The 27,638-nt window shown below is 36.8% G+C and overlaps 1 protein-coding gene across 1 annotated transcript in view; it reads left to right on the top strand.

The window, feature by feature from the left end:
- Positions 1-27,638, top strand: part of TXNDC16 (thioredoxin domain containing 16) — a 116,619-nt gene that overhangs the window by 58,505 nt on the left and 30,476 nt on the right. The window contains exons 12-15 of the mRNA XM_030931503.1: positions 2,456-2,599; positions 3,126-3,185; positions 14,491-14,659; positions 15,001-15,137. Of these exons, the coding sequence (XP_030787363.1) occupies positions 2,456-2,599; positions 3,126-3,185; positions 14,491-14,659; positions 15,001-15,137 (510 nt within the window). The remainder of the gene's footprint in view (positions 1-2,455; positions 2,600-3,125; positions 3,186-14,490; positions 14,660-15,000; positions 15,138-27,638) is intronic.

The raw sequence follows: 27,638 nt of genomic DNA, 5'->3' as shown, positions 1-27,638 counted from the left end.
CGGCTAGATTTTTGTATTTTTTTTTTTTTTGGTAGAGACGGGGTTTTACCGTGTTAGTCAGGATGGTCTCAATCTCCTGACCTCGTGATCCGCCCGTCTCGGCCTCCCAAAGTGCTGGGATTACAGGTGTGAGCCACCGCCCCCGGCCCCTATGTTTTACGTTTTAAACTTTTCTCTAAAAACAAAAACACAAACACACATCAGTCTAGGCTTATACAGGGTCAAGATCATCCATATTACCTGCTTCCACTTCCACAGTGTCCCTTTGGAAGGTCTTCGGGGACAGTAACAAGCATGGAGCTGTCATTTCCTATGATAATAATGCCTTCTTTTAGAATGCCTCCTGAAGGACCTACCTGAGGCTGTTTTACAGTGAACTTTTTATTTTATAAGTGAAAGGAGTACACTCTAATGATGAGTATAGTAAATATATAAACCAATAATGTAGTCCTTTATTATCATTATCAGGTATTATTTACTGTACATAATTGTATGTGCTATACTTTTTTTTTTTTTTTTGAGACAGAGTTTTGCACTTGTCACTCAGGCTGGAGTACAGCGGTGTAATCTCGGCTCACTATAACCTCCACCTCCTGGGTTCAAGTGATTCTTCTGCCTCAGCCTCCCAAGTAGCTGGGATTACAAGCATGCGCCAACATGCCCGGCTGATGTTTTGTGTTTTTAGTAGAGACAGGGTTTCACCATGTTGGCCAGGCTGGCCTTGAACTCCTGACCTCAAGTGATCCACCCACCTCGGCCTCCCAAAGTGCTGGGATTACAGGTGTGAGCCACCATGCGCAGCCTTATGTGCTATATGACTCACTGTAGGTTTGTTTACACCTGCATCACCACAAACATGTGAGTAATGTGTTGTGCTACAACATTACAGTGGCCACTACATCACCAGATGATAGGAATTTCTCAGCTCCATTATGATCTTAAGGGACTGCAGTTGTATATGTGGTCCATTGTTGACTGAAATATCATTATGGTGTGTGACTGTATTAGAAATTATGTATAAAACAATACTTTAGTTCTATGAATGTATTGTCTTCTTTCTGCCTTCTTTCTTTTTAATGTGTTGTTACAGAGAATTATGAACATACCATAAAGGAGATAGAATAATAGAACAAATTCTTGTTATCCATTACTTGGCCTCACATTATCAAACCGTGGCTAATCCTGCTCCAGTCACCCCCCACCTCTTATTGTTTTGTAGCAAATCCCAAACATATGATTTCATCTATAAGTATTTCCCTGGATTTCAGAAATATAAGATTTTCATTTTAACATTAACATAATTAATACTATTATTACATCTAAAAAATTAACAATTCTTATTATCATAATATATCCAGTCAGTGTTTGAACTTCCAACTGCACTATGCTCTTACATGCCACTGTGCCTTTGCTCATGCTGTTCTCTTTGCTCTTTATGCCGCCACTGCCTTTCTTCTCTGCCTACCTGAGGTTTCTTTTTCTTTTCATATTCAGCTAGTATCAACTCTTCTAAGAAGCTTTATCCTTTAGTCAAGTTATATGCTCCATCTGTGTTACCATACAATCTCTACAAACTTCCAACAGAATATTTATGAATCCAAATGTATTTTTGAAGATACGTGGATGGATGGATGGATGGATGGATGGATGGATGGATGGATGGATCTATCAGTCTATTGATTCGTCTATCTAAATTAAGGAAAGGTTTTTACATATTCAGAATCCACTCATAACTTGATGCTTTTTGTATAAAATCCAGACTTCTCGTCTCATGTGACCTCTTATGATCTAGCCACTGCCTAGCCTAGAGTTTTCTCATGCTGTTTATTCCTTCAGCCCTATCTTGTCTTAGTCAAATTTGCCTTCTCTCAGCCTTGTATGTGCTAAACTCTTGTATGTCTCAGAGCTTTTGCATATATAATTCTCTTTGTCTAAAACATTCTTTTCTTGATTCTCCACCTGGCAGACTTTGGGCTTCCCAATCTAAATAACCCTGTTATAATCTCTCAGTGTATCCTTTACCTCTCTTCACAAATTGGTCATAATTTATAATTATATGTTGATTCAGTGATCAGTTTGTCTGACTTTTCCATAGATAGAAGTTCCATGTGGTCAGGACTATGTCTGTTTTGTTGACCAGTTTTCCTAGTGCCTGTCACAATGCTTGGCATATAGTAGAGGCAACATAAACAAAACAGCACTATTAATATTCTTTGTAGAACAAGTTTTAATTTTGAAATTGACTAAAACTTTACAACTTCTAGGTCAGGAAGCATCTCAGAGTCAGTTAAGCAACTGGAAAGTTTTTTAAATATCATGCATCCTAACTATTAAGATAGGATGAATTCAAAAGTTTGTATAAAGTACTGAATTCTTACATGCTTCCTATGAGAAGAGCTTAAATCGTTTTCATTATACATCAATATTTAAATTAATTTTTTTTCCAACATTTCAGATGTTCAGGATGATGAAGTGGCAGAAACTGTTTTCAGAGATAGGAAGAGAAAATTACCTTTGGAACTCACAGTGGAACTAACAGAAGAAACATTTAATGCAACAGTGATGGCTTCTGACAGCATAGTACTCTTCTATGCTGGTTGTGAGTATGACCCTTCAAAGGAGACTATTACATATTAGGACATTTAAAAACACAGATTTAACTTTTGGCATTCCATGTATTGCACGTTGTAAAATGAAATTGCTTTCGTATGTCTCAAGTAGACTGTGTGCATGGAAGCATTTACTTCTGATTCTGGGATTGTGCAATTTATTTATATCTGATTTACAAATTAAAGATTAATGATTAGACGTTCATGAATTTTGAAAAATTGTGACTCACGCTAATGATTTTAACATAGTAACAGTTATTATAGATTTATAGTAAGTATATTGCTTTTATCTTCAAATCATAGCTATTTAGCTATATTCCTTGCAGTACAAGTGCGGAAAATCAGTTGCTTTTGAAATTCTTAAGTGGTTGGACTATGTTGAGAAATGTATAGTAGAATATTTCTGATTAACAATAATTTTGGGAAACCTCATAAATCTATATATTTGTTACGTATCAGTGTGGATGCTTTGGAGATACACATGTAATATCTGTTGAATTTTTCATTTTCATGTAGGGCAAGCGGTATCCATGGCATTTTTGCAATCCTATATTGATGTGGCAGTTCAACTGAAAGGTATTGTACTGTGCTATGCATGCTTATTATTCTGATTTTGAACTGTAGCTATTTGTAAAACTATGTCATGCAAAAAATGTAGAAAACCACATAAAATTTCAGGTTACTATGTTTGTGTCTCCAGGGTTAAGTTAATGAACCAGGAGTTTCAAGAGTGCTTAGGAGCATTCACTTTGATTTGTCTTCATAGAACTGTCTTTAGTGGAAAGTAGAGAGCCTATGTATTAATTACTTGTGGCTACACAGTTAATCCAACAACCTTTTTGGTTCAAGTCAGTCATTCAGCAAGCATTTATGAGTGCCTATTCTGTGCCAGTTACTCCAGTTAAATACTGGAGATAAAAATTTGGCAGATTCAAGACCCAGTCTCATGGTCTAATGAGAGATCAAAGATCCCTGTGTTCTTGAAACTGTATAGTTTACTCTTCATGGATGGAATGCTTTTTAATATCCAGGATCTTTTTATGTTAACTATCTATGAAACCTGATTTAATAGTGGGCAAATAAAGATCCAAGGAATGGACTTTAACTGAAAATATCTGTGCTACCATCTCGGCAAAGACATAGGGAAAAAGAGGGAGGCCTATTAGAGAGGTAATAATGGATTAGGTGTGCTTAATGTAAGTTCCTTATGGTTAGGTAGTGTGCCTTATATCAGCTTACTGGGCTTGGCATATTGCCTTACATTGCAGAATATCTGGTTTTTAATAATTGAATAAATGAATAATAGAGTTTCATAAATTTGTTTCATTTAATGGAAACTGTGTACTGATGTACAACTTATTTATACATTGACGCTTTTGAAAACTCAAGAAATTGATTCCAGATACTCAAACCTAAGTGTATCATTCCTTTTTTTAAATTACTATTTTTTTATTTGCATAGGTTATTGGGGAACAGATGGTGTTTGGTTACATGAGTAAGTTCTTTGGTGGTGATTTGTGAGAGATTGGTGCACTCATCACCTGAGCAGTATACACTGTGCTGCACCCAATTTGTGACCTTTTATTCCTTACCCCCTTCCCACCCTTTCCCCTTGAGTCCCCACAGTCCATTTTGTCTTTCTTATGCCTTTGCATCCTCATAGCTTAGCTCCCAAACATGAGTGAGAACATGTGATGTTTGGTTTTCCATTCCTGAGTTAGAATAATCGTCTCCAGTCTCATCCCAGTTGCTGCAAATGCCGTTAATTCATTCCTTTTTATGGCTAAGTAGTATTCCATTGTATACATATACACCACAGTTTCTTTGTCCACTCGTTGATTGATGAGCATTTGGGTTGGTTCCATGTTTCTACAGTTGCAAATTGTGCTGCTATAAATAGGTGTGCCAGTATCTTTTTCACATAGTGACTTATTTTCCTCTGGGTAACCAGTAGTGGGATTGCTGGATCAAGTTCCTTTTAGTTCTTTAAGGAATCTCCACACTGTTTTCCATAGTGGTTGTATTAGTTTACATTCCCACCAGCAGTGTTGAAGAGTTCCCTGTTCATCACATCCATGCCAACATCTATTTTTAAAAAAATTTTTTTGATTATGGCCATTCTTGCAGGAATAAGGTGGTATTGCGTTGTGGTTTTGAATTGCATTTTCCTGATCATTGGTGATGTTGAGCATTTTTTCATGTTTATTGGTCATTTGCATATCTTCTTTTGTAACTGTTTCTGTTCATGTCCTTAGCCCACTTTTTGATGGGAGTTTTTTTTTTCTTCTTGCTAATTTGAGTTCATTGTAGATTCTGGATATTAGTTTTTTGTCAGATGTATAGATTGTGAAGATCTTCTCCCATTCTGTGAGTTGTCTGTTTACTCTGCTGACCGTTCCTTTTGCTGTGCAAAAGCTCTTTCATTTAATTAAGTCTCAGCTATTTATCTTTGTTTTTATTGCATTTGTTTTTGGGTCCTTGGTCATGAAATTCTTGTCTAAGCCAACGTCTGGAAGGTTTTCCAATGTTGTCTTCTTTTTTTTTATAGAATTTTTATAGTTTCAGGTCTTAGATTTAAGTCTTTGATCTATCTTGAGTTGATTTTGTATAAGGTGAGAGGTGAGGATCCTGTTTCATTCTCCTACATGTGGCTTGCCAATTATCTCAGCACCATTTGTTGAAGAGGGTGTCTTTCCCCACTTTATATTTTTGTTTGCTTTGTTGAAGATCAGTTGGCTGTAAGTATTAGGGTTTATTTCTTAGTTCTCTGTTTTGTTCCATTGGTCTCTGTGCCAATTTTTATGCCAGTACCACGCTGTTTTGGTGACTCTGGCCTTATAGTTTGAAATAGGTAATGTGATGCCTCCAGATTTGTTCTTTTTGCTTAGTCTTACTTTGGATATGAGGGCTCTTTTTTGGTTCCATATGAATTTTAGGATTGTTTTTTCTAGTTCTGTGAAGAATGATGGTGGTATTTTGATGGGAATTGTGTTGAATTTGTAGATTGCTTTTGGCAGTATGGTCATTTTCACAATACTGATTCTACCCATCCATGAACATGAGATGTGTTTCCATTTGTTTGTGTCATCCATGATTTCTTTCAGCAGTCTTTTGTAGTTTTCTCTGTAGAGGTCTTTCACCTCCTTGGTTAGGTATATTCCTAAGTTTTTTTTTTTTTTTTTTTTTTTTTTTTGCAGCTATTGTAAAAGAGGTTGAATTCTAGACTTGATTCAGCTTGGTCGCTGTTGGTGTATAGAAGAGCTATTGATTTGTGTATGTTGATTCTGTATCTGGAAACTTTACTGAATTCTTTTATCACTTCTAGGAACTTTCTGGATGAGTCTTTAGGGTTTTCTAAATAAACAGTCATATCATCACCGAACAGCAGCAGTTTGACTTCTTCTTTACCAATCTGGATGCCTTTATTTCTTTCTCTTGTTTGAGTGCTCTGGCTAGGACTTCCAGTACTGTGGTGAAGAGGAGTGGTGAGAGTGGGCATCCTTGTGTTGTTCCATTTCTCAGAGGGAATGCTTTCAATTTTTCCCTATTCAGTATTATGTTGGCTGTGGGTTTGTTATAGATGGCTTTTATTACATTGAGGTATGTGTCTCATATGCCAGTTTTGCTGAGAGTTTTAATCATAGAGGAATGCTGGATTTTATCGAATGCTTTTTCTGCATCTATTGAGATGATCATGTGATTTTTGTTTTTGATTCTAGTTTATGTGGTGTATCGCATATATTGACTTGTGTATTTTAATTATCCCTGCATCCCTGGTATGAAACCCACTTGATCATGGTGGATTATCTTTTTGATATGTTGTTGGATTCAGTTAGCTAGTGCATTGTTGAGGATTATAGCATCTATGTTCATCAGGGATATTGGTCTGTAGTTTTCTTTTTTGGTTATGTCTTTTCCTGGTTTTGGTATTAGGGTGATACTGGTGTCATAGAACGATTTCGCGAGGGTTTCCTTTTCCTCTTCTTGTGGAATAGTGTCAGTAGGATTGGTACCAATTCTTCTTTGAATGTCTGGTAGGATTCTGCTGTGAATCTGTCTTGTCCTGGACTTTTTTTTGTTGATAATTTTGTTACCATTTCAATTTCACTGGTTGTTATTGGAGTGTTCAGAGTAGCTAATTCTTCCTGATTTAAGCTAGGAAGGTTGTATCTTTCCAGGAATTTATCCATCTCCTCTAGGTTTTCCAGTTTATGCCCATAAAGGTGTTCTGAATTATCTTTTGTATTTCTGTGGTGTCAGTGTGATATCTCCCATTTTGTTTCTAATAGAGCTTATTTGGATTTCCTCTTTTCTTTTCTTGGTTAATCTTGCCAACGGTCTGTCCGTTTTATTTTTCTTTGCAAAGAACCAGCTTTCTGTTTCATTTATCTTTTGTATTTTTGTTGTTATTTCAATTTCATTTAGTTCTGCCCTGATCTTGGTTATTTCCTTTCTTCTGCTGGGTGCGGACTTGGTTTGTTCTTGTTTCTCTAATTCCTTGAGGTGTGACCTTAAATTGTCTGTCTGTGCTCTTTCAGACTTTGATGTAAGCAGTTAGGGCTATGAACTTTCCTCTTAGCACTGCCTTTACTATATTCCAGAAGTTTTGATAGGTTGTGTCACTATTGTCATTCAGTTTGAAGAATTTTTAAATTTCCATCATGATTTCATTTTTGACCCAATGATCATTCAGGAGCAAGTTATTTAATCAACTCCTTCTGGAGTTGATTTCCAGTTTTATTCCACTGTGGTCTGAAAGAGTACTTGATATGATTTCAATTTTCTTGAATTTATTGAGGCTCATTTTGTGGCCTCTATCATATGGTCTATCTTGGAGAAAATTCTATGCACTGTTGAATAGAAAGTGTATTCTGTGGTTGTTGGGTAGAATGTTCTGTAAATACCTGTTAAATCCATTTGTACCAAGGTATACTTTAAAGCCATTGTTTCTTCGTTGACCTTCTGTCTTGATGACCTGTCTAGTGCTGTCAGTGGACTATTGTAGTCTCCCACTATTATTACGTTGCTATCTATCTCATTTCATAGGTCTATTAGTAATTGTTTTATAAATTTAGGTGCTCCAATGTTAGGTGCATATATATTTAGGATTGTGGTATTTTTCTGTTAGACAAGCCTTTTATCATTACGTAATGACCCTCTTTGTCTTTTTTATAACTGCTGTTGCTTTAAAGTTTGTCTTGTCTGATACAAGAATAGCTACCCCTGCTCACTTTTGGTGTCCATTTGCATGGAAGGTCTTTTTCCATCCCTTTACCGTAAGTTTATGTGAGTCTTTATGTGTTAGGTGTGTCTCTTGAAGGTAGCAGATGGTTGGTGAATTCTTATCCATTCTGCAATTCTGTGTGTTTTAAGTGGAGCTACTTTAGGCCATTTACATTCAATGTTAGTATTGAGATGTGAGATACCATTCCATTCATCATGCTATTTGTTGCCTGTATACCTTTTTTAAAAATTGTGTTTGTTTTGTAGGTCATGTGAGATTTATGCTTTAAAGAGGTTCTTTTTTGATGTGTTTTCAGGGTTTGTTTCAAGATCTAGAGCTCCTTTTAGCAGTTCTTGTAGTGCTGGCTTGGTAGTGACGAATTCTCTCAATGTTTGTCTGAAAAATACTGTATCTTTCCTTCACTTAGGAAGCTTAGTTTTGGTGGGTACAAAATTCTTGGCTGATAATTGTTTTGTTTGAAGAGGCTGAAGATAGGATCCCAATCCCTTCTAGCTTGTAGAGTTTCTGCTGAGAAATCTGCTGTAAATCTGATAGGTTTTCTTTTATATGTTACCTGGTGTTTTGCATCACAGCTCTTAAGATTCTTTCATTTGTCTTAACTTTAGATAACCTGATGACAGTGTGTCTAGGCATTGATCTTTTTGTGATGAATTTCCCAGGTGTTTTTTGGGCTTCTTGTACTTGGATGCCTAGTTCTCTAGCAAGGCTGGGGAAGTTTTCCTTGATTATTCCCCCAAATATATTTTCCAAATAGATTTCTCTTCTTTCTCAAGAACCCTGATTATTCAGGTTTGGTTGTTTAACATAATCCCAAACTTCTTGGAGGCTTTGTTCATATTTTCTTATTTTTTCCTTTGTCTTTGTTGCATTGGGTTAATTCGAAAACCTTGTCTTCGAGCTCTGAAGTTCTTTCTTCTGCTTGTTTGATTCTATTGCTGAGACTTTCCAGAGCATTTTGCATTTCTGTAAGTGCATCTATTGTTTCCTGAAGGTTTGATTGATTTTTATTTATGCTATCTATTCCATTGAATATTTCTTCCTTCTTGTATAATTTTTTTCAATGTCCTTACATTGGGCTTTGCCTTTCTCTGGCACCTCCCTGATTAGCTGAGTAACTAAGCTTCTGAATTCTCTTTCAGGTAGATCAGGGATTTCTTCTTGGTTTGGATCCCTTGATGGAGAGCTAGTGTGATTTTTTGGGGGATGAGTTGAAGAATCTTGTTTTGTCATATTACCAGAGTTGGTTTTCTGGTTCCTTCTCATTTGGGTAGGCTCTGTCAGAGGGAAGGTCTAGGGCTCAAAGCTGTTGTTCAGTTCCTTTTGTCCCACAAGGTGTTCCCTTGATGCAGTACTCTTTCCCTTTTCCTAGGGATATGGCTTCCTGAGAGCCGAGCTATAGTGATTGTTATCTGTCTTCTGGATCTAGCCATCCAGCAAGTCTACCGGGCTCCAGGCTGGTACTTGGGGTTGTCTACACAGAGTCCTGTGATGTGAACCATCTGTGGGTCTCTCAGCCATGGATACTGGCACCTGTTTCAGTGGAGGTGTCAGAAGGGCAAAATGGACTCTGTGAGAGTCCTTAGCTTTGGTTGGTTAATGCAGTATTTTTGTGCTGATTTACCTCCATGCTGGGAGGTGGCACTTTCAAGAGAGGATTGGCTCGAAAGTGCATTGGTGTCGGGAGGAACAGGCAGTGAGCAGGGCCCTATAACTCCCAAGAGTATATGCCCTTTGTCTTCAGTTACCACGGTGGGTAGGGGACCATTAGATGGGGGCAGGGCTAGGCGTGCCTGAGCTCAGACTCAACTTGGGCAGGTCTTGCTGCATCTGCTGTGGGGGATGGGGGTGAGGTTCCCAGGTCAATGGAGTTATGTTCCTAGGAGGATTATGGCTGTCTTTGCTGTGTCATGCAGGTTGTCAGGGAAGTGGAGGAAAGCAGTCACAGGCCTCACCCAGCTCCCATACAACCCAAAGGGCCAGTCTCACTTCCACTGTGCCCCCACTCAAAAGCACCAAGTCTGTTTGCAGGCAGTGGGTGAACAGGGCTGAGAACCTGCCCTAGGCTACCTGCCTTCCAGCTGCGAAAATAAGTAGGGCTTTCTTTCTTCCCCAACCTGTGGTGTCTGCACGCTGGATTCATGCCCTACCCCGAGTTCTGGCCAGGAGACTTTTCGATTGGTTCAAATTGTTACAAAGTTCAGCTAGAGGTTTCCTTTTGCCCGTGGCCTTTTCTGAGTGCCTCCGGTAGCCCTCCTCAAGGACCCCTTGTGAGGTGAGGCACAGATGGCTTGGTAGGGGACCCAGCGAGCCCACAGGGATTTTCCTGCTGCTTCCTCTATCCATGTATTTCGCTTTTGCTCTGCTCTCTAAATTGACTCAACTCCAGGTAAGGTCAGAATCTTCTCCTGTAATCTAGACCTTTAGGTTCCCCCATGGGAGTGTGTGTTCAGGGTGGACGATCTGCCTTTCCCACTTCCAGTTTGAGTACTCACAGTATTTGGGGTGTCTCCCAGGTCCTGCAGGTGCAATCACTTCCTTCAGAGGGTCTGTCAGTTCTCTTGGCTCTCCTTATGTATTGCTGCAGTTTTGGAGCAAAAGTTCATGATGCAAGCCTCCACGCGCTGTTCTCTCTGTCCCCATTCCTTTTATTACCCAACCACATTTGATCCAACTTTTGATTATTACTGAGTGAAGGGATAATTAAGTCTGTAGACACAACGATCTGTAATCTTTTTTTTGAGATGGAGTTTTGCTCTTGTCGCCCAGGCTGGAGTACAATGGTGTGATCTCAGCTCACTGCAACCTCCGCCTCCTGGGTTCAAGTGATTCTCCTGCCTCAGCCTCCCAAGTAGCTGGGATTACAGGTGTGCACCACCATGCTTGGCTAATTTTTATATTTTTAGTACCGACAGGGTCCAGGCTGGTCTCACACTGCTGACCTCAAGTAACCCACCTGCCTCGGCCTCCCAGAGTGCTGGGATTATAGGCATGAGCCACTGCGCCCAGCCTCTAATCATTTTTTAAATAAGCAAATCCTCTTACTTGATTTCATATTTTCCTTTATGCAAAGCAAGTTGCAATCTACGGACAAATTTAAGTTTTCTTCTTTTAGATTCCATAGCCTTATTGGCAAATACTTAGAAGAAAAGCAACAAAGGAGAAAATATAAATCATAATGAAGTAGTGATTGGATAATATTCCTCAAGAATATGATTAATTATCCCTCTCTCCACCCCATTTAATTAGACACCAGATGAAAATGGAAAAAGATTTCCTTGCATTCTTTTCTATTAATGACCAAATAAACTACCTGCCTCCTTAATGCAAGGGCTCAGAGTTGTATGTGTTTGTAGAATAAAAAAGTAGATAAGCAACCCGGGACTTGTTTTCCTTTTCATTCACTATGTTCTTTATGAATAACAATTTTTTTTGGTAATCAGATATCAGAATGGATTATTTTGGAAGTTCAGGGAACTTAATGTAGAAATGCATTGCATAGGAAATTACAATGTTTTGTGTTTATGTTGAAGCCTACACTATAACTTTATAAATTAGGAAAATATAATAATACCTTGGGCATTTAGTTCTATCATCTGTCTTTCTGACAGATCTGACTTTGTGGGAAAAAGCCATTTGTATCTCTTAGTCCAAGACAATGAAGAATGTTTTTTACTCTGTCACAAGGTGGCAGCAAATGTCAAAATTTTATACTTACATAATACCTGTATCTAAGATAATCTGTTTTTTCCTTTAAATTAGGAACCTATTTGAAATTACTGCATTGATAAAGTATATGGGATGTAATACTATAGGCATCTTAGAATGTTAGACTATTTTAATTGAAACATGAATAAATATTGGAACCATTTTACAGGAATAAAAATAAAACTTTTAAATTGATAACTTCAGTATAACTTTTAATGATATGTATCAGTATTACTTTTCTGGTTTTAAAAATAACATCAAAATTTTCCATTTCAACTGTAGGGACAAAGGAATAATCACATTTTTAGCAGTAGTAGACATGCTGAGGATGCTTATTGAAAGGAAAGAACTGCAGCTGGAAGAGCACTATATTCCGTACTTGCGCGGCAAAATATATAACATGGCACTTTGTATAAACAAGCATCACCAGATGTTTATTGATGAAATTGAAGCAGCTGCGTTGTCTGGGGTATATACCCTGGGGTTTGTTGTCATGCACCAGGAAAATTTAGGACACGGACACACACAAGGAGTTTAGGAGCAGTTTAATAGAAGAGAAAGAGAAACAGCTTCCTCTATAGAGGAAGGGGTCTCCAAGCAGAAAGGACTGGCTGGCAGCGAATGTGTCGAGTTTTATAGTCCAGTTTTAGAAGGTGGTGTCTGATTTACATAGGGCTCATAGATTGGTTCAGTCAGGTATGATGTTTACACAGTGGCGTAGGAAAGTCTGGTCGACCCACCTTAATCTTATACAAATGGGCTTTCCAGTTGTCTGGGGCCATCTTGTCTGCTCCTTATGGAACACATGCCTGGCAGAGAAGGGAAGACAGAGCAGCCATGTTGAAAACGTCTAGTCCTTAGTTCCTGCCAGTACGTGCAAACTTTCAGCTTGTAGGCTGCTCTTTGTTAGAAAAAGATTTGGGGCTGCTTTTCATTAAAAAGAAAAATCTTACCGAGGACTCCCATACCCTTGCTATCTGCCTAAGTGATTTCTTCTTAACTCCTGTATCAAAATGATTAAAACAAGGATAAGAGAACTTTGATAGGAAGTAACTTAGCAGGTCTGATTTGGGAAGAAATAAGGATTTATATTTGTTTATATGCTCATACAAAATTCAAGTATTAATATCCTTTAATGTAAGAATTTAAAATTTGTGAAGAAATATCAATGTACATTCTATACATTTTTACTGGGTACATACTGTGTAATAGACACTGTGCTAGGCAGTGTGTATATAGTGGTGAATAAGACAAAGGCCAGGCGCTGTGGCTCATGCCTGTAATCCCAGCACTTTGGAAGGCTGAGGCAGGCAGATCACAAGGCCAGGAGATCAGGACCATCCTAGGTGAAATCCCGTCTCTACTAAAAAATAGAAAAAATTAGCCGGGCATGGTGCTGGGCACCTGTAGTCCCAGCTACTCGGGAGGCTGAGGCAGCAGAATGGCGTGAACCCGGGAGGCGGAGCTTGCAGTGAGCCGAGATAGCTCCAGCCTGGGCTACAGAGCGAGACTCCGTCTCAAAAAAAAAATTTTAATTTAAATTTAAAAAATTTGGTGATAAAATATTAAAATATCACATTCACAATTTTAATGATATGATTAAGTTACATTTAGACTATATTCTAAATTGATACACAAAGATTCCTTCTTTCATCTAGTATGATACTAAATTTTATTTTTTATTAGAATTTATTCTTTTGAGTTGTATAGTGCTTATTTTATTTAGCATTTGATCTCTTTCCACACAGCGATTTATAATATTTTAGATAACTTTCCCCTTTTTTTAATAGAGCAAGTAGGAATTTCTGTTTGAGATTCTACTATGTGTTTTCTTAGGCTGAAAAGAAATTATAATATTTAGACAGATTAGGTATCTGAAGTCTTATGTGAGTTTCACATATGTCATTTATTCACATGCATATTTAAGGTGCTGCAGGTGCTGGAAAATCAGTGATAAATAAACAGGTACAGTCCCTGCCCTCACAGAGTTGTCTTGGTAGAGACACGTTAATCAGATAATGAATAGTATATAATTACATAAGGAGATAAGGAAAGAAGCATGGTTCTATAATAGCATATGTCAAGGGAACCTGATGTAGATCAGTGTGTCAGAGAAGGCTTCCTTGAAGTTGTACATGGTGAGAAAGATTTAACTCTGCAAAGGTTGGTGGGGGTAAGCTGGTACCAAAACAGATTTGAGTTTTGAAAAGATATCTCTAGTATTAGGGTAGAGACACTGAATTCAAGGAGATGAATTAGAAGCCTATTGTAGTTATCCAGGAGAAATAACAACTTGAGTAGTGGTAGTGAAGAGAAATGGACAGTAATTAGAGATACTAAAAATTTAGGTGGTAAAATTGAAAGAACATGCTGATTAAGTAATAGGCATGAAGGGCTTGGGAATGGGGAGGTATGAAAGATGAAGCTTTGTTTTTTTGAGTTGTACAAGAGCAGCAACATTCACCAACACACACAGAAAAGAAACCACATATGGTTTTAGACTTACTGAGTTTGAGGAGGTTTCCATTCAAAGGAAAACAGAGAATGTAGTAAAGATACATGGGTCTTTTGGAACTTCAAGGAGTTTGGGCCAAAGACATAAATATAGGATTCATTAGATTATCTGTGGTTGAGGTTGTGTAGGAAGAGAGCGAAGAAAAACAAGAGAAGGCAGCTTAAGCTGAGCCTTGAAGGACTCCCAACTTTACTGGCTGAAGAGCCTACAAAAGGGAACAAAGAGGAGAAACTAGAAAGGAAGGGAAAAGGCCAATAGGGGATGGTGTTGCAAAGATCAAGGGAAGAGAGTGTTTAAGCAGGAGTGTTTCATGCTGAGAAGTTAAAATAAGAATGGGATAGAAAAATATTGAAAATCCTAAGCAAATGCATTTTCTACAATTAGTAATTACAAATGTGCATTTTCCTTTTATTTAGGCACATCTACTATGCTTCTTACTAGAATAAACTGTGCAGATTGGTCTGATGTATGTACTAAGCAAAATGTTACTGAATTTCCTATTGTAAAGATGTACAAGAAAGGGGAGAACCCAGTATCTTATGCTGGAATGTTAGGTACCAAAGATCTCCTAAAATTTATCCAGCTGTAAGTATTCAGCTTCATTATAAGATCTTTAAATGTTTAGGTCTTTAGAAGTTCTAATTCTCAGACTTTGCTGACACTTTAAATAGGTGAAGGAGGATACTAGAATTGAGATCACAAAATAAATATTCATTAGAGTCTATGTACATTTCGTCACTTTTGGGGAGATAGTAATTTTGTTTAATGAGTCTGATTTTCTTTAAGAATAATATTTAATTTTCTATATTTTATAAGATATTTATCCTATGTAATATATTGTTTGCTGTGTTTAGTATGCTTTATTTTTTTACAAACAGAAAATATCTTTAAAAATTAATTTTTAATATAGCTATGTATTTATCCAGCAATAGGATTTCATATCCAGTGAATATAACATCGATTCAAGAAGCAGAAGAATATTTAAGTGGGGAATTATATAAAGACCTGATCTCCTATTCTAGTGTGTCAGTACTGGGACTATTTAGTCCAACCATGACAACAGGTAAGTAGAGCTGAGCTTTTAAATTATACAGTACAGTATATCATTGCTTGCTAGTTTTATTTTTTAAGAATATCTTTTTAAATTATAGAGAATTTCAAAATTATGGAGAAGTTTGAAGAAAAATAAAATACTGTAAGCTAATTATTCGGAGACTGTTAAATTTTGATGTAATTTCTTCCATCTTTTTTCTGTGTACCTACATATTGCATATTTATGTATGTTTTAACATAATTGGGCTAAAGCTGTGTATCTAGCTGTGTACCAAGCTCTTGGTTTTTTTTTTTTTGAAACGGAGTCTCGCTCTGTCACCAAGCTGGAATGCAGTGGCGTGATATCGGCTCACTGCAACCTCTGCCTTCTGGGTTCAAGTGATTCTCCTGCCTCAGCCTCCCGAGTAGCTGGGACTACAGGTGTGCATCACTATGCCCAGCTAATTTTTGTGTTTTTAGTAGAGATGGGGTTTCACCATGTTGGCCAGGATGGTCTCGATCTCTTGACCTCGTGATCCACCTGCCTTGGCCTCCCAAAGTGCTGGGATTACAGGCATGAGCCACCGTGCCCAGCCAGAATCTTGTTTTTATTTAACATTACAGTGATGTATTGATATTCTTCATGAACGTTACGGCTGCATAATATTTGGTGAATATATATATATATCAAAATGTATTTAAATTTTTTTTTTTTTTTTTTTTTTTTTTTTTTTGAGACAAGGTCTTGCTCTGTCACCTAGGCTGGAGTGCAATGGCGTGATCTCGGCTCACTGCACCCTCCACTTCCTGGGCTCAAGCAATCCTACCACCTCAACCTCCTGAGTAGCTAGGACCACAGACATGTGCCACCATGCCTGGCTAATTTTTTGTGTTTTTGTAGAGACGGGATTTCACCATGTTGCCCAGGCTGGTCTTTAACTTCTGAGCTCAAGCTATCCACCCACCTTGGCCTGCCAAAATGTTGGGATTACAGATGTGAGCCACCACACCTGGCCTTTTTTAACTATTTACAAACAATATTTGTACTGTTTTCTTTTTTTTTTCCTTCTGTATGTGAAGAATATTTTTGAGTCTTTGTATGGATTTTAGACTATATAATAAGTTTAGATTCCCAATAGAATAACTATGCCTTCTGTAAATTGTAAGTTGTATACATTACTCATTGGTTTTTTTTTGAGACAGGGTCTCTCCCTATTGCCCAAGTTGGAGTGCAGTGGCACAGTCACAGCTCACTGCAGCCTCAACCTCCTGGGCTTAAGTGATCCTCCCACCTCAGCCTCCTGAGTAGCTAGGATTATAGACATGTGCCACCATGCTCATTAATTTTTAAATTTTTTGTAAAGACGAGGTCTCCCTGTGTTGCCCAGGCTGCTCTCAAACTCCTGGGCTCAAGCAGTCTTCCTGCCTTGGCCTTCCAAAGTGCTGGCAGTAAGGCATGAGCCACTGTGCTTGCCCACTCATTTTTTAAAATGGGGTTTTACTGTTTGTCTAATGAATTGGTGTGAGACCTGTGTATATTAAGGATATTAAGCTTTTGTCATTTTGTTCCAGTTATTTTCCCTCAGTTTGTTATTTGCTCTTTAGCTTTGTTTAATGATAATTTTATATATCACATTTAAAATTTTTTTAATCTATTGACTTTAAGATTTTTTCCATTGCTTTTAGCTATAAAAAACCGTATCATTTTTGTCACCTAATATTCACTTGTATTTTTTCTTGCTTTAATTTACAGTTTTTTCTTATTTTAATTTGTCTTGCTTTGTATATTTTTGCTTTTTAAAAACTTTTTGATAAAATACACATGACATAAAATTTACCATCTTACCTGTTTTTAAGTGTGTATTTTACAAGTATTAAGTATATTCACATTGTTGTACAACTAATCTCCAGAATATTTTCATCTTGCAAAACTGAAACTCTGTACCCATTAAACAACAGCTTTTCATTTCATCCTCCTCCCAGGCCCTGATAACCACCGCTCTATTTTCTGTTTATATGAGTCTGGCTACTCTATGTACCTCATATAGATGGAATCATACAGTATTTGTCTTTTTCTGACTGGCTTATTTCACTTAGCATAATGTCTTCAGGGTTTATCTATATTGTAGTATGTGTCAGAGTTTCCTTCCAATTTTAGGCTGAATAGTATTCCATTGTATGTATATATCTTATTTTGTTTATGTGTTTATCCATTAATGAATTTTTGGGTTACTTCTACCTCTTGGCTGTTGTGAATAATGCTGTTGTGAACATTGGTATGGAAATATCTCTCTGGGACTCTGCTTTCAATTATTTTGGGTATATACCAAGAAGTGGAATTGCTGGGTCATATGGTAATTCTGTTTTTAATTTTTGAGGAACCGCAGTACTCTTTTCCACCCTGGCTGCATCATTTTACATTCCTACCAACGGTATACAAGGGTTCCAATGACTTTAACATCCTTGCCAATACTCGTTATTTTACTTTATTTTTTATGATAGCCATCCTAATAAGCATGAGGTGATATCTTGTTGTGGCTTTGATTTGCATTTCCCAAACGATTAGTGATGTTGAGCATCTTTTCATTATGCTTGTTGGTCATTTGTATATGTTCTTTGGAGAAATGTCTGCAACTCCTTTGCCTATTTTTCAATTGGGTTGTTTATATTTTTTGTTGTTGCAGAAAATTATATATTCTGGATATTATCCTTTATCAAAGTTTTGACTCATAAATATTTTCTCTCATTTCATAGGTTGCTTTTTTACTCGTTGATTGTGATTTTTTCCCTTTTTTTAAAAAGTTTTTAACGCTTTAGGTATTTTAGTGCATGGGATGAGTGTAGGTGCCAACTTGATTTTTTTTCTAATAGTAATGTTTATCATTTTTTTCCTCCTCTATATGTGGTTTCACCATCACTATATTAAGTCCTTATCTATATGTGTGTGTAATATATATGTCTGTTTAATTGTTTTCTATTTTATTCACTTTACCTATTGATACTATAATCTGTTTTATAATGCACGTTGAATATATAATCAAGTCTCTGATTTGTCTTTTTAAATATTTTCTTGTTTTTTTTCTGTTGACTCTTCTAGGTGAACATTTAGTAATTTATACTTACTCTCTTAACTGATTTGGATATCTGCTGCCTGTTTTATGCTTCATTGTTGTTTCTTTAGTTTTTCTTTATTTTTTAAAATATGGTGTCTACTTCTTTTGCTTGTATTTTCTCCAGGACTAGAGAAAATGCTCACCAAAAACATATTTGAACCTATAAAGTTAAAGATCATTTCAATGATTTTGACTCCCTCTTGTGGAAGATTCTTTTAATTTCTTTTTTTTTTTTTTAAGTCTTGCTTTTTTTTTTTTTTTTTTTTTTTTGATACAGAGTCTTGTTCTCTCATCCAGGTTGGAGTGCAATGGCGTGATCTCAGCTCACTGCAACCTCTGCCTCCCAGGTTCATGCGATTCTCCTCTCTCAGCCTCCCCAGTTGCTGGGACTACAGGCATGTGCCACCATGCCTGGCTAATTTTTGTATTTTTAGTAGAGATTGGGTTCTATGTTTTTTTTTATTTGTATGCCATGGTTTCATGTAATGGACTCACATTAGCTTTATTGCTGAGCAGTTTATTTATTTATTGCATCATACATAATAAAATGTTGGAAATCTTTTAAAGAAAATCCTTGCATTCACTTTTCCAACATTTTATTATGAACTTTTTCAAGCATACAGCAAATTTGGAAGAATTGTACAGTAAACACCCATATACTCACCACCTAGATTCCACTATTAACATTTAATATTTGCTTTAGTACCTACCTGTATATCTATTTATTAATTCATCTAATTTTTGATGCAATTCAAATTAATGTTTTTGCATTCAACTTTGATATGCTTATAACAATTATTTTTACTTTGATAGTTTTACATGGCAGCATATACTACAGTATTTTTAAAATATCACAACTTCTTTTTTCTGAGACCCTTACTCTTTATCTCTTGCTTCACAGGAATGTGTCTTTTAATACGTTTTTAAGGAAGGGTACACATAGAATATTTTTTCTGACCAATGGTATTTCTGGGAATGTTATTTGTTGCTTTTGCATCTAGGTGGACTCTTGAGTCGGTAACAAAACTCTCAATGTTTTCTTTTTCTTTTCTTTTTCTTTTTCTTTTTTTTGAGACAGAGTCTTGCTCTGTCACCCAGGCTGGAGTGCAGTGGCGCAATCTTGGGTCACTGCAAACTCCGCCTCCCGGATTCATGCCATTCTCCTGCTTCAGCCTCCCGAGTAGCTGGGACTACAGGTGCCCGCAACCACACCTGACTGATTTTTTGTATTTTTAGTAGAGACAGGTTTTACCGTGTTAGCCAGGATGATTTCCATCTCCTGACCTCGTGATCCACCTGTCTCGGCCTCCCAAAGTGCTGGGATTGCAGGCATGAGCCACCACACCTGGCCAATGTTTTCTTCACTATACTAACTCTTACCAATGATCTAGGAAACTTCCCTCCTCCTTGTTTTTCTTTTCTTGAGATGGATTTCAAATTCTGAATGAAAGATTTTAAGAATATTTGTCTGAGAAGAGGACCCCACTGGTCTAGCATTATATTTGCACATAATAGATACTATTAATTACATATTAAATTTTGCTTTCTACAAATTTACATCTAGCAATTTTTTTTTCTACTTTGTTTTCAGAATTGTAAAAAGTAAAAGCCAAAGGAACTTACAAAAAATAAATAATAAGAATATTAATGTGTACCCTGTGGCTTATCATCTTTGAAGGCAAAATCCTAGAGAGCATATCTTTCTATTTTTTTTTTTTTTTTTTGAGACAGAGTCTTGCTCTGTCACCCAGACTGGGGTGCAGTGGCATGATGTTGGCTCACTGCAACCTCCACCTCCCAGGTTCACACAGTTCTCATGCCTTAGCCTCCCCAAGTACTGAGACCACAGATGTGTGCCATGCAGCAGCATGCCCAGCTAATTTTTTGTCTTTTTAGTAGAGACAGGGTTTCACTATGTTGGACAGGCTGGTCTCAAACTCCTGACCTGTAGTGATCTGCCCACCTCAGCCTCCCAAAGTGCTGAGATTATAGGCATGAGCCACCGCACCTGGCTTTATAGAGATCATAACCTAATTAAAAAAACATTTTTATGAAAAATTGGGAAGTAAGTCTGTATTTTACCCCTCCACCTTCCTTCCCTTTTGAATGTTTTTGCTCCCACGATTGACATTGTCCTCTCTGTACCTCAGGGGCCTGCTTCCCTAACCTTCTCATTTATTATTCACGCTAGGCCTCCTTCCAAGAAGAATTTAAGTCTTCAGATAATAAAAAGCACAAATATGATAAAATCATTGAAAACAATGTAAAAACTCAGCAATAAAACAGTAGGGGGTAATTATGTAGAAAGTCTAGAAAACACTGTTGTTTGTCATAAAACTTAGCCCTAAGCAATCTGGTAGCAACCAGAAACAAAAAGATGAAAGTTTTGCCATCTATCATCATAGGTAATAAATTGCAACACACAAGTTAGGATGCTGATTAATCCACAGAGAAAACTTTTTCCAAATTCAAATACTGAAAAGAATTTTTCATATTGTTTTTTACATTGGGAATCAACATAAGAAATGATGTGCTTCATCATATTTTTACACAAATGATGAAATGTACATATAATCATCTCACAATGTTTAATAACATATATTAATAGATGATTAAATATGTTTAAATAGCATAATGTTATTTAAAAGTAGTTCTGGTGTGCCAAAATGATGTAGTCTGGACATGATACTTCATTATTTGACTGGATTGATTGTTCCCAATATTGTCAGTTAGATATTCATTCCTTTTTATTTCTTTTAGTTTGTTTTTGTTTTTGTTTTTTTGCAAACATTGATTTTTTTTTGTTGTTGTGTTTTGTTTTGTTTGGGACGGGGTCTCGCTCTGTCGCCCAGGCTGGACAAGCTCCGCCTCCAGGTTCATGCCATTCTCCTGCCTCAGCCTCCCTAATAGCTGGGACTACGAGCGCCTGCCACCACGCCCAGCTGATTTTTTGTATTTTTAGTAGATACGAGGTTTTGCTGTGTTAGCCAGGATGATCTCGATCTCCTGACCTCGTGATCCGCCCACCTTGGCCTCCCAAAGTGCTGGGATTATAGGCGTGAGCCATCGCACCCGGCCACATTGATGTGTTAGTAGCTGGACCATTAACATCTGTTGAAGAGAGACTAAATAATGATAAAAATCTTATGAATTTATTAACATTTCTATATAAATTTGTGTTTTGCTAATAAAAGCTAATGCTTGTTAAATTTAGCCTAAAGCTGCCTCTGTATATATTTTAAGTTCAGACGAAAGGTTTCTCCATAAGTAGTGAACTGTAACCTAACTAGATGTATAAACAGACTATAACCCACTCTTATACCACTCGCCAAGTTTTGGTCAAAGGTGGCCAACTGTTCAAATGAGACAAATGCCAAAGTGTAACCAATCCAGCTATTTCTGCACCTCACTTCCTCTTACTGTCTGTAAATCCTTTCTGACTCCATGTTAGCACCGGGGTTGCTGTGAACCTATTCTGGTTTCGGGGGGGCTACCCAACCGGCAAATGTTTCTTTGTTCAGTTAAACTCTATTAAATTTAGTCTGAAGTTTTTCTTTTAACAGATGGAGTCAGAAATAGGACCTGTAGTAGAGCTTCCAGCGACCCCCAGCAGCATCGAGTGACCAAGTGGTGTACCTGCTGGGCTCATTGTGTCCATTGCTCTCTCGCAGCCACTGGGGATCGTGGGTAAGTTCTCTTTCAGACTTTGAAGCTCCATGACTTTGTGTTCGGAGCTATCTGAGTTTGTTTGAGCAGATTTGTTTTTCATCTGAACTGGGTTTGGAAGTTGCTACAGAAATTGGACTGGGTCCAGGATCAAATTAGATCTGATAATTAATTGACTTAGATCTAGTTAAAGGCCTCAGATGTCCGAATCAGACAGAAACTGACAGTAAATGGCAATATTGTAGGTAGTATGAACTTTAGCTTTCAGAAATTTGCAGGGACTTTTGTGTTGTATCCCCTTTGTTTCTTTTTCTTGCACTCATAGGTAGGAAAAAAGTCAGTGACTAAGTTGATCAAGGAAATCTGAGAGCCAAAGCCAAGATTCAACATAAAAATGAGATCCTTCATTTCTGAAGAACTGAGTACTCCACTTTCTGGCTACAACTACCTACAAACACTTATAAAAATGGCAAAATGTTACTAAAGGTAATTTAAAGATACAGTAGAACATTTCAAATGAAAAATGCTACAGTTTAGAAGTACATTTAAAAATGAGGACTCTCTAATTAGGCTTATTCAGGGATGCCTATTGGTGTGCAGAAGCTTCAGAAAATATTTCAGTATTTTTATTGCCTCTTTTAAAAGACTCTTTGTAACAGGTAGCCAGGGCCAGGCGAAGCGGCTCATGCCTATAATCCCAGCACTTTGGGAGGCTGAGGCAGGCAGATCACTTGAGGTCAGGAGTTTTTAAGACCAAGCTGGGCAACATGGTGAAACCCGATCTCTACTAAAAATACAAAAATTAGCCAGGCATGGTGGCATGTGCCTGTAATTCCGGCTACTTGGGAGGCTGAGGCACAAGAATTGCTTCAACCTGGGAGACAGAGATTGCAGTGAGCCAAGATTGCACCACTGTACTCCAGCCTGGATGGTGGTGAGAGTCTGTCTAAAAAACAAAAAAAAAAGCTGCCTGTAATTCCAGCTACTCAGGAAGCTGAGGTGGGAGGAATGTTTGAGGCTAAGAGTTCAAGACCAGCCTAGGCTACATAGGAAGACCGTGTCTCTAAAAAATATATGTATATAAACAAAAATATAAAAAACTTGCTGACTATCGGTTTAAAAAAAGAAAAGAGAAACCATTTAAAAGCCAGCAAATGAAATTTTTTTTATAAGAGCCATAAAATCTGCTTTTGTCTGTATGTCTCTGTGTCTATATGTGTTATATTTGTGTGATATTTGGTAAAGCTAGTTTTAAAGTTGTTAACAAAGTAAAAAATGGCTTTAAGAGTGTAACTTAAATATAATTCAGACATTTTTGTCTGTGTCTACTGGTCAGACAGGTTTATGCTGTCTTTACATGTTTTAAGGTCATAAAACTACTAATTTTCTATGATATTTTTGGCACTTACTTGATTTGTCTGTGGGCTAAAGCTGGCTGTTGGGCTTCCCCAGAGCTTTGCACACATCTTATTATAAGCTGGTCTTTGGTTTTGAGCTTCAAGATTCTGGGGTCTGAACAGGTGGCCATGGTGAGGCCTGGAGGCATGTTGTCAATGCTTAGGTAACCCGCTGCGGGGCCCCTTGTTCCTGCTTGCTTGGCCCAGATTTGCCTCATGGCCATGCTGGGAGTGGTCAGATCCTCCAGACATCCTTTTCACAGCCCTGTCTTCTGTCCTGACATCTGGTGTGTAAATTTAGGACCCAAAAGAGCCCTGCCTTTTATAGGCATTGGGTGCCACATGGGTACTCAGGACAGCTGAGAAAGACATTTAGGAGGGTACCTGTGTCATTATTTATTTTCCAATAATCAAAAATCTTAAAGTCATGTTAAATAATAATAAAATGTCTGAGTCATTCCTAAATAAATTAAAATACTAAAACATTAATTATTAAATATGTTTGTTTATGTACTTTGACATCTTATTTTTACATGATATAAAAAAGCTAAATATATTTAGATTTGTTAATAAAATTAAAATGTCTTTCTAAAAATTATAAAATGGTTTTCATCTACAGATATTGATATAAAACAGTTCAAAATTAATTTCTAGGTTTTTGCTAGATTTTGGGTTACCAAGAGTCAAAATTATAGTTAATATAATTAAAACTATTAAATGTAAGAGAATTGTAAATGAAGAGTCTATTTAAAAAGCAAGATATATTTTTGGTGAGGAAAGTTATAAAGGCATAAAAATGTAAGAAAAAAATTTAGTTTAGAAGTTACTTAAAGATTGTTTCAAATTAAAAGAATAAAAAAGATATAAATTAAATAAATTGTAGAAAGTTAAAGAAAACTTCAAAATTTTTATGAGATTACAGAGTTTATTTTAAAATCTTGTGTTATTAAAAGCTGACTGAAATGAGATTTGTTTATAAGTTTTTATTAAAATCAGCTTTAGAATTGATCATACACTAATACAAGAATAAAAATTTAGTTTTCTCTTTTGCACATAAATTTCATATAATAAGAGAATAAAACACTTTTATTCACCTTTTGAATAAACTCTCAAAAAAGGGAGAAAGAGGAGACATATTCTATCTTTATTAGGTCCTTTAATTGTTTTTAAAAACTGAGTCCTTTTTTAATCAACAAATAAAGTTGTTTGCTTTTTAAAACCTTTTAATTATCACTTTGGCTAAATAAGTGATTTATTTTACAGCGACCTGTGATCTATTTTGATAAGTGGTTTAAACTTTTGACATATTTAATAGGCTTCCCAAAATCAAGTTTAAAATTAAGTCTTTTTGACCTCAAACTGACTTTGAAACGTTACAGAGGGCGCCTGCAGCATCCAAAAGAGAGAGAATGAACAGGTTTATTTATTATGTAAAATTACGTGAAAAACACTGTCAAAAAATAATGTTTAACCTTCTTTGAGTTTCATACGATTTTTAAAATACTTTTTTTCTAGTTCTGTGAAAAATATCATTGGTAGTTTGATAGGAATAGCATTGAATCTGTAGATTGTTTTGGGCAGTATGGCCATTTTAATGATACTGTTTCTTCCCATTCATGAGCTTGGGATGTTTTTCTGTTTATTTGTGTTTTCTCTGATTTCTTTGAATAGCGTTTTATAATTCTCAGAGAACTAATTTTTGTATTGTTAGTAGAGCTGGGGTTTAGCCATGTTACCCAGGCTGGTCTCAAACTCCTGAGCTCACGTTATCCTCCCATCTCGGCCTCCCAAAGTGCTGAGGTTATAGGCGTGAGCCACTGCGCCCAGCCTGGATGTTCTTTTTTTCTTTCTTTTACCTGATTTCTCCAGCTAGGACTTCCAATACTGTGTTGGATGAGAGTGGTGAAAGAGGGCGTCCTTGTCTTGTGCCAGTTTTGAAGGGGATTGCTTCCAGCGTTTGCCCATTCAGTATGATGTTGACTGTGGGTTTGTCATTGATGGCTCTTATTGAGGTGTGTTTCTTCAGTGCCTAGTATTGTTGAGAGTTTTTAACATGAAGGGGTATTTCATTGAAGGCCTTCTCTGCATCTATTGAGATAATCATGTGATTTTTGTCTTTAGTTCTGTTTATGTGATAAATCACATTTATTGATTTGCATATGTTGAACTAACCTTGCATCCCAGGGATGAAGCCTACTTGATTGTGGTAGATTAGCTTTTTGATGTGCCACTGGATTTAGTTTGCATGTACTTTGTTGAGGACTTTCAGTGTTGATCAGGAATACTGGCCTGAAGTTTTCTTCTTTTGTTGTGTCTCTGCCAGGTTATGGTATCAGGATGATGCTGGCCTCATAGAATGAGCTGGGGAGGAGTCCCTCCTCCTTAATTTTTGGGGATAGTTTCAGTAGGAATGGTATCAGCTCTGTATGTCTGGTAGAATTTGGCTGTGAATCCATCAGGTCCTGGGCTTTTTTTGGTTGGTAGGCTATTTATTACTGATTCAATTTCAGAACTTGTTATTGGTCTGTTCAGGGAATCAATTTCTTCCTGGTTCAGTCTTGGTAGGGTGTATGTATCCAGGAGTTTATCCATCTCTTTTAGGTTTTCTAGTTTGTATAATATAGGGGTTAGGAGTGCTTTTAGTTACTGAGGTTTTCTTGCTTCTCAACTCTCCCTGCTGACAGAGCTAAAAAATAGATGTGTGTATATATGTGTGTCTATAAAAATAATTATTCAATAAGATGTGATAGAAAAAATATTGCTAAATAAATGTGTTTATTTTATGCAATTAAAATATATTTATAGTAGCTGAAAAGCTTTCAATGCATCTTTTTATTTAGATAATTGAGTACTTTCTTGTATTTGAGGTTGCCATGCATTTTGACATATATGCAGTTTTTAGCAAGGAGGAGAATATGCCTGGTTTTGAATGTTCAGAGGAAAATATGTATTCTAGTTTAGTGGAAATGAATATGCATCTGAGATCTACAGTCATATATTTTTCCATCCTGTGAGTCACTTAGGATTTACAAACACATGGATTTATGAAGAGACTTTTCAAGAGACATATTCATGAGTAGAGTCTTTTGTACGAGGAAATTATATGGAAATAATGGTGTACTTTTCTACTGCTACTTACCTAAAATGAAAAGAAGCTGAAACAGATTCTGTTATGTCATTGCTTTAGATGTAGTTTATCTATTGACTGGAATTTCACTCTGTTTTCTCTTAGAAATGAAAGTACAGACACACAGTCCTTTCTAGTTTATAATCTTATGAGTGTCTTCTACTTTGATGTAGCGTGGGCTAAAAAATATATATATATATATATATATTTTTTTTTTTTTGAGACGGAGTCTCTCTCTGTCACCCAGGCTGGAGTGCAGTGGCACGATCTCGGCTCACTGCATTCTCCTTCTCCCAAATTCAAGCGATTCTCATGCCTCAGCCTCCTGAGTAGCTAGGACTACAGGCACATGCCACCATGCCCAGCTAATTTTTGTATTTTAGTAGAGACAGGGTTTCACCATGTTGGCCAGGCTGATCTCAAACTCCTGTCCTCAAGTGATCCACCCACCTTGCCTCCCAGAGTGCTGGGATTACAGGCGTGAGCTACCGCACCTGGCCTGTTTTCTCATTAAAGCTGTGATTGTAAATGAGTTCCCCGTGCTGTCTACTGAGCTACGCTAGTAAGTTTGCTTTCCTATAGACAGTATTGCTCAATCTTATGGAAAGTATGTACCCTTTTTAAAGCAAATAATCTTGTGGTTACCCGATGTTGACAGTGTTGAATGCTTACATCATGAATGTAGTGCTGACTGCTGAGGTACAGATCTTTGGGTTCAGCATGCCTAGCCTAGTAGGTGCTGTGTGACTCATTCTTCCATCAGTATTTTTCTATTCGACTGCTATGAATCTTTCATGTATGAATTGAACTATCATTTGGCCTTCACTTGGCAAGAATTTGACCTATAAGTCCACCTCTGTGCTTTTCTCATTAGTCTACAATGATTTAATTCAGACTTGCTTCTTGGTTATAGGTTAGTCATTATTAACAAGATCCAGAGTATGCTATTATTTATGAAAATGTATTCAGAAATTTATAGAAATAGTTTGTATTTTGAATATGTACATTCTAACAAATGAGAAAAGACAATACAAATTAAAGTTCAAAACTAATGAAAACACATTAGAGAAAATGTAGGAACTGTTTTTTTAAAAGACACAGAATCCCTTGTAATTGCACAACCCTAACACAGACACTATTAGAGGGCTAGAATTTTCAGTCTTCTATTTTTTTATGCATATGGATACTTTTAGATTTTATGGTTTTAATCTGCATATCATTTTACATAC

This window comes from Rhinopithecus roxellana, chromosome 5 (assembly GCF_007565055.1).
Source record: "Rhinopithecus roxellana isolate Shanxi Qingling chromosome 5, ASM756505v1, whole genome shotgun sequence".
In the NCBI taxonomy this organism is placed as follows: domain Eukaryota; kingdom Metazoa; phylum Chordata; class Mammalia; order Primates; family Cercopithecidae; genus Rhinopithecus; species Rhinopithecus roxellana.
The sequence above is the reverse complement of the archived record's forward strand: the minus strand, read 5'-3'. Positions and strand labels throughout refer to the sequence as shown.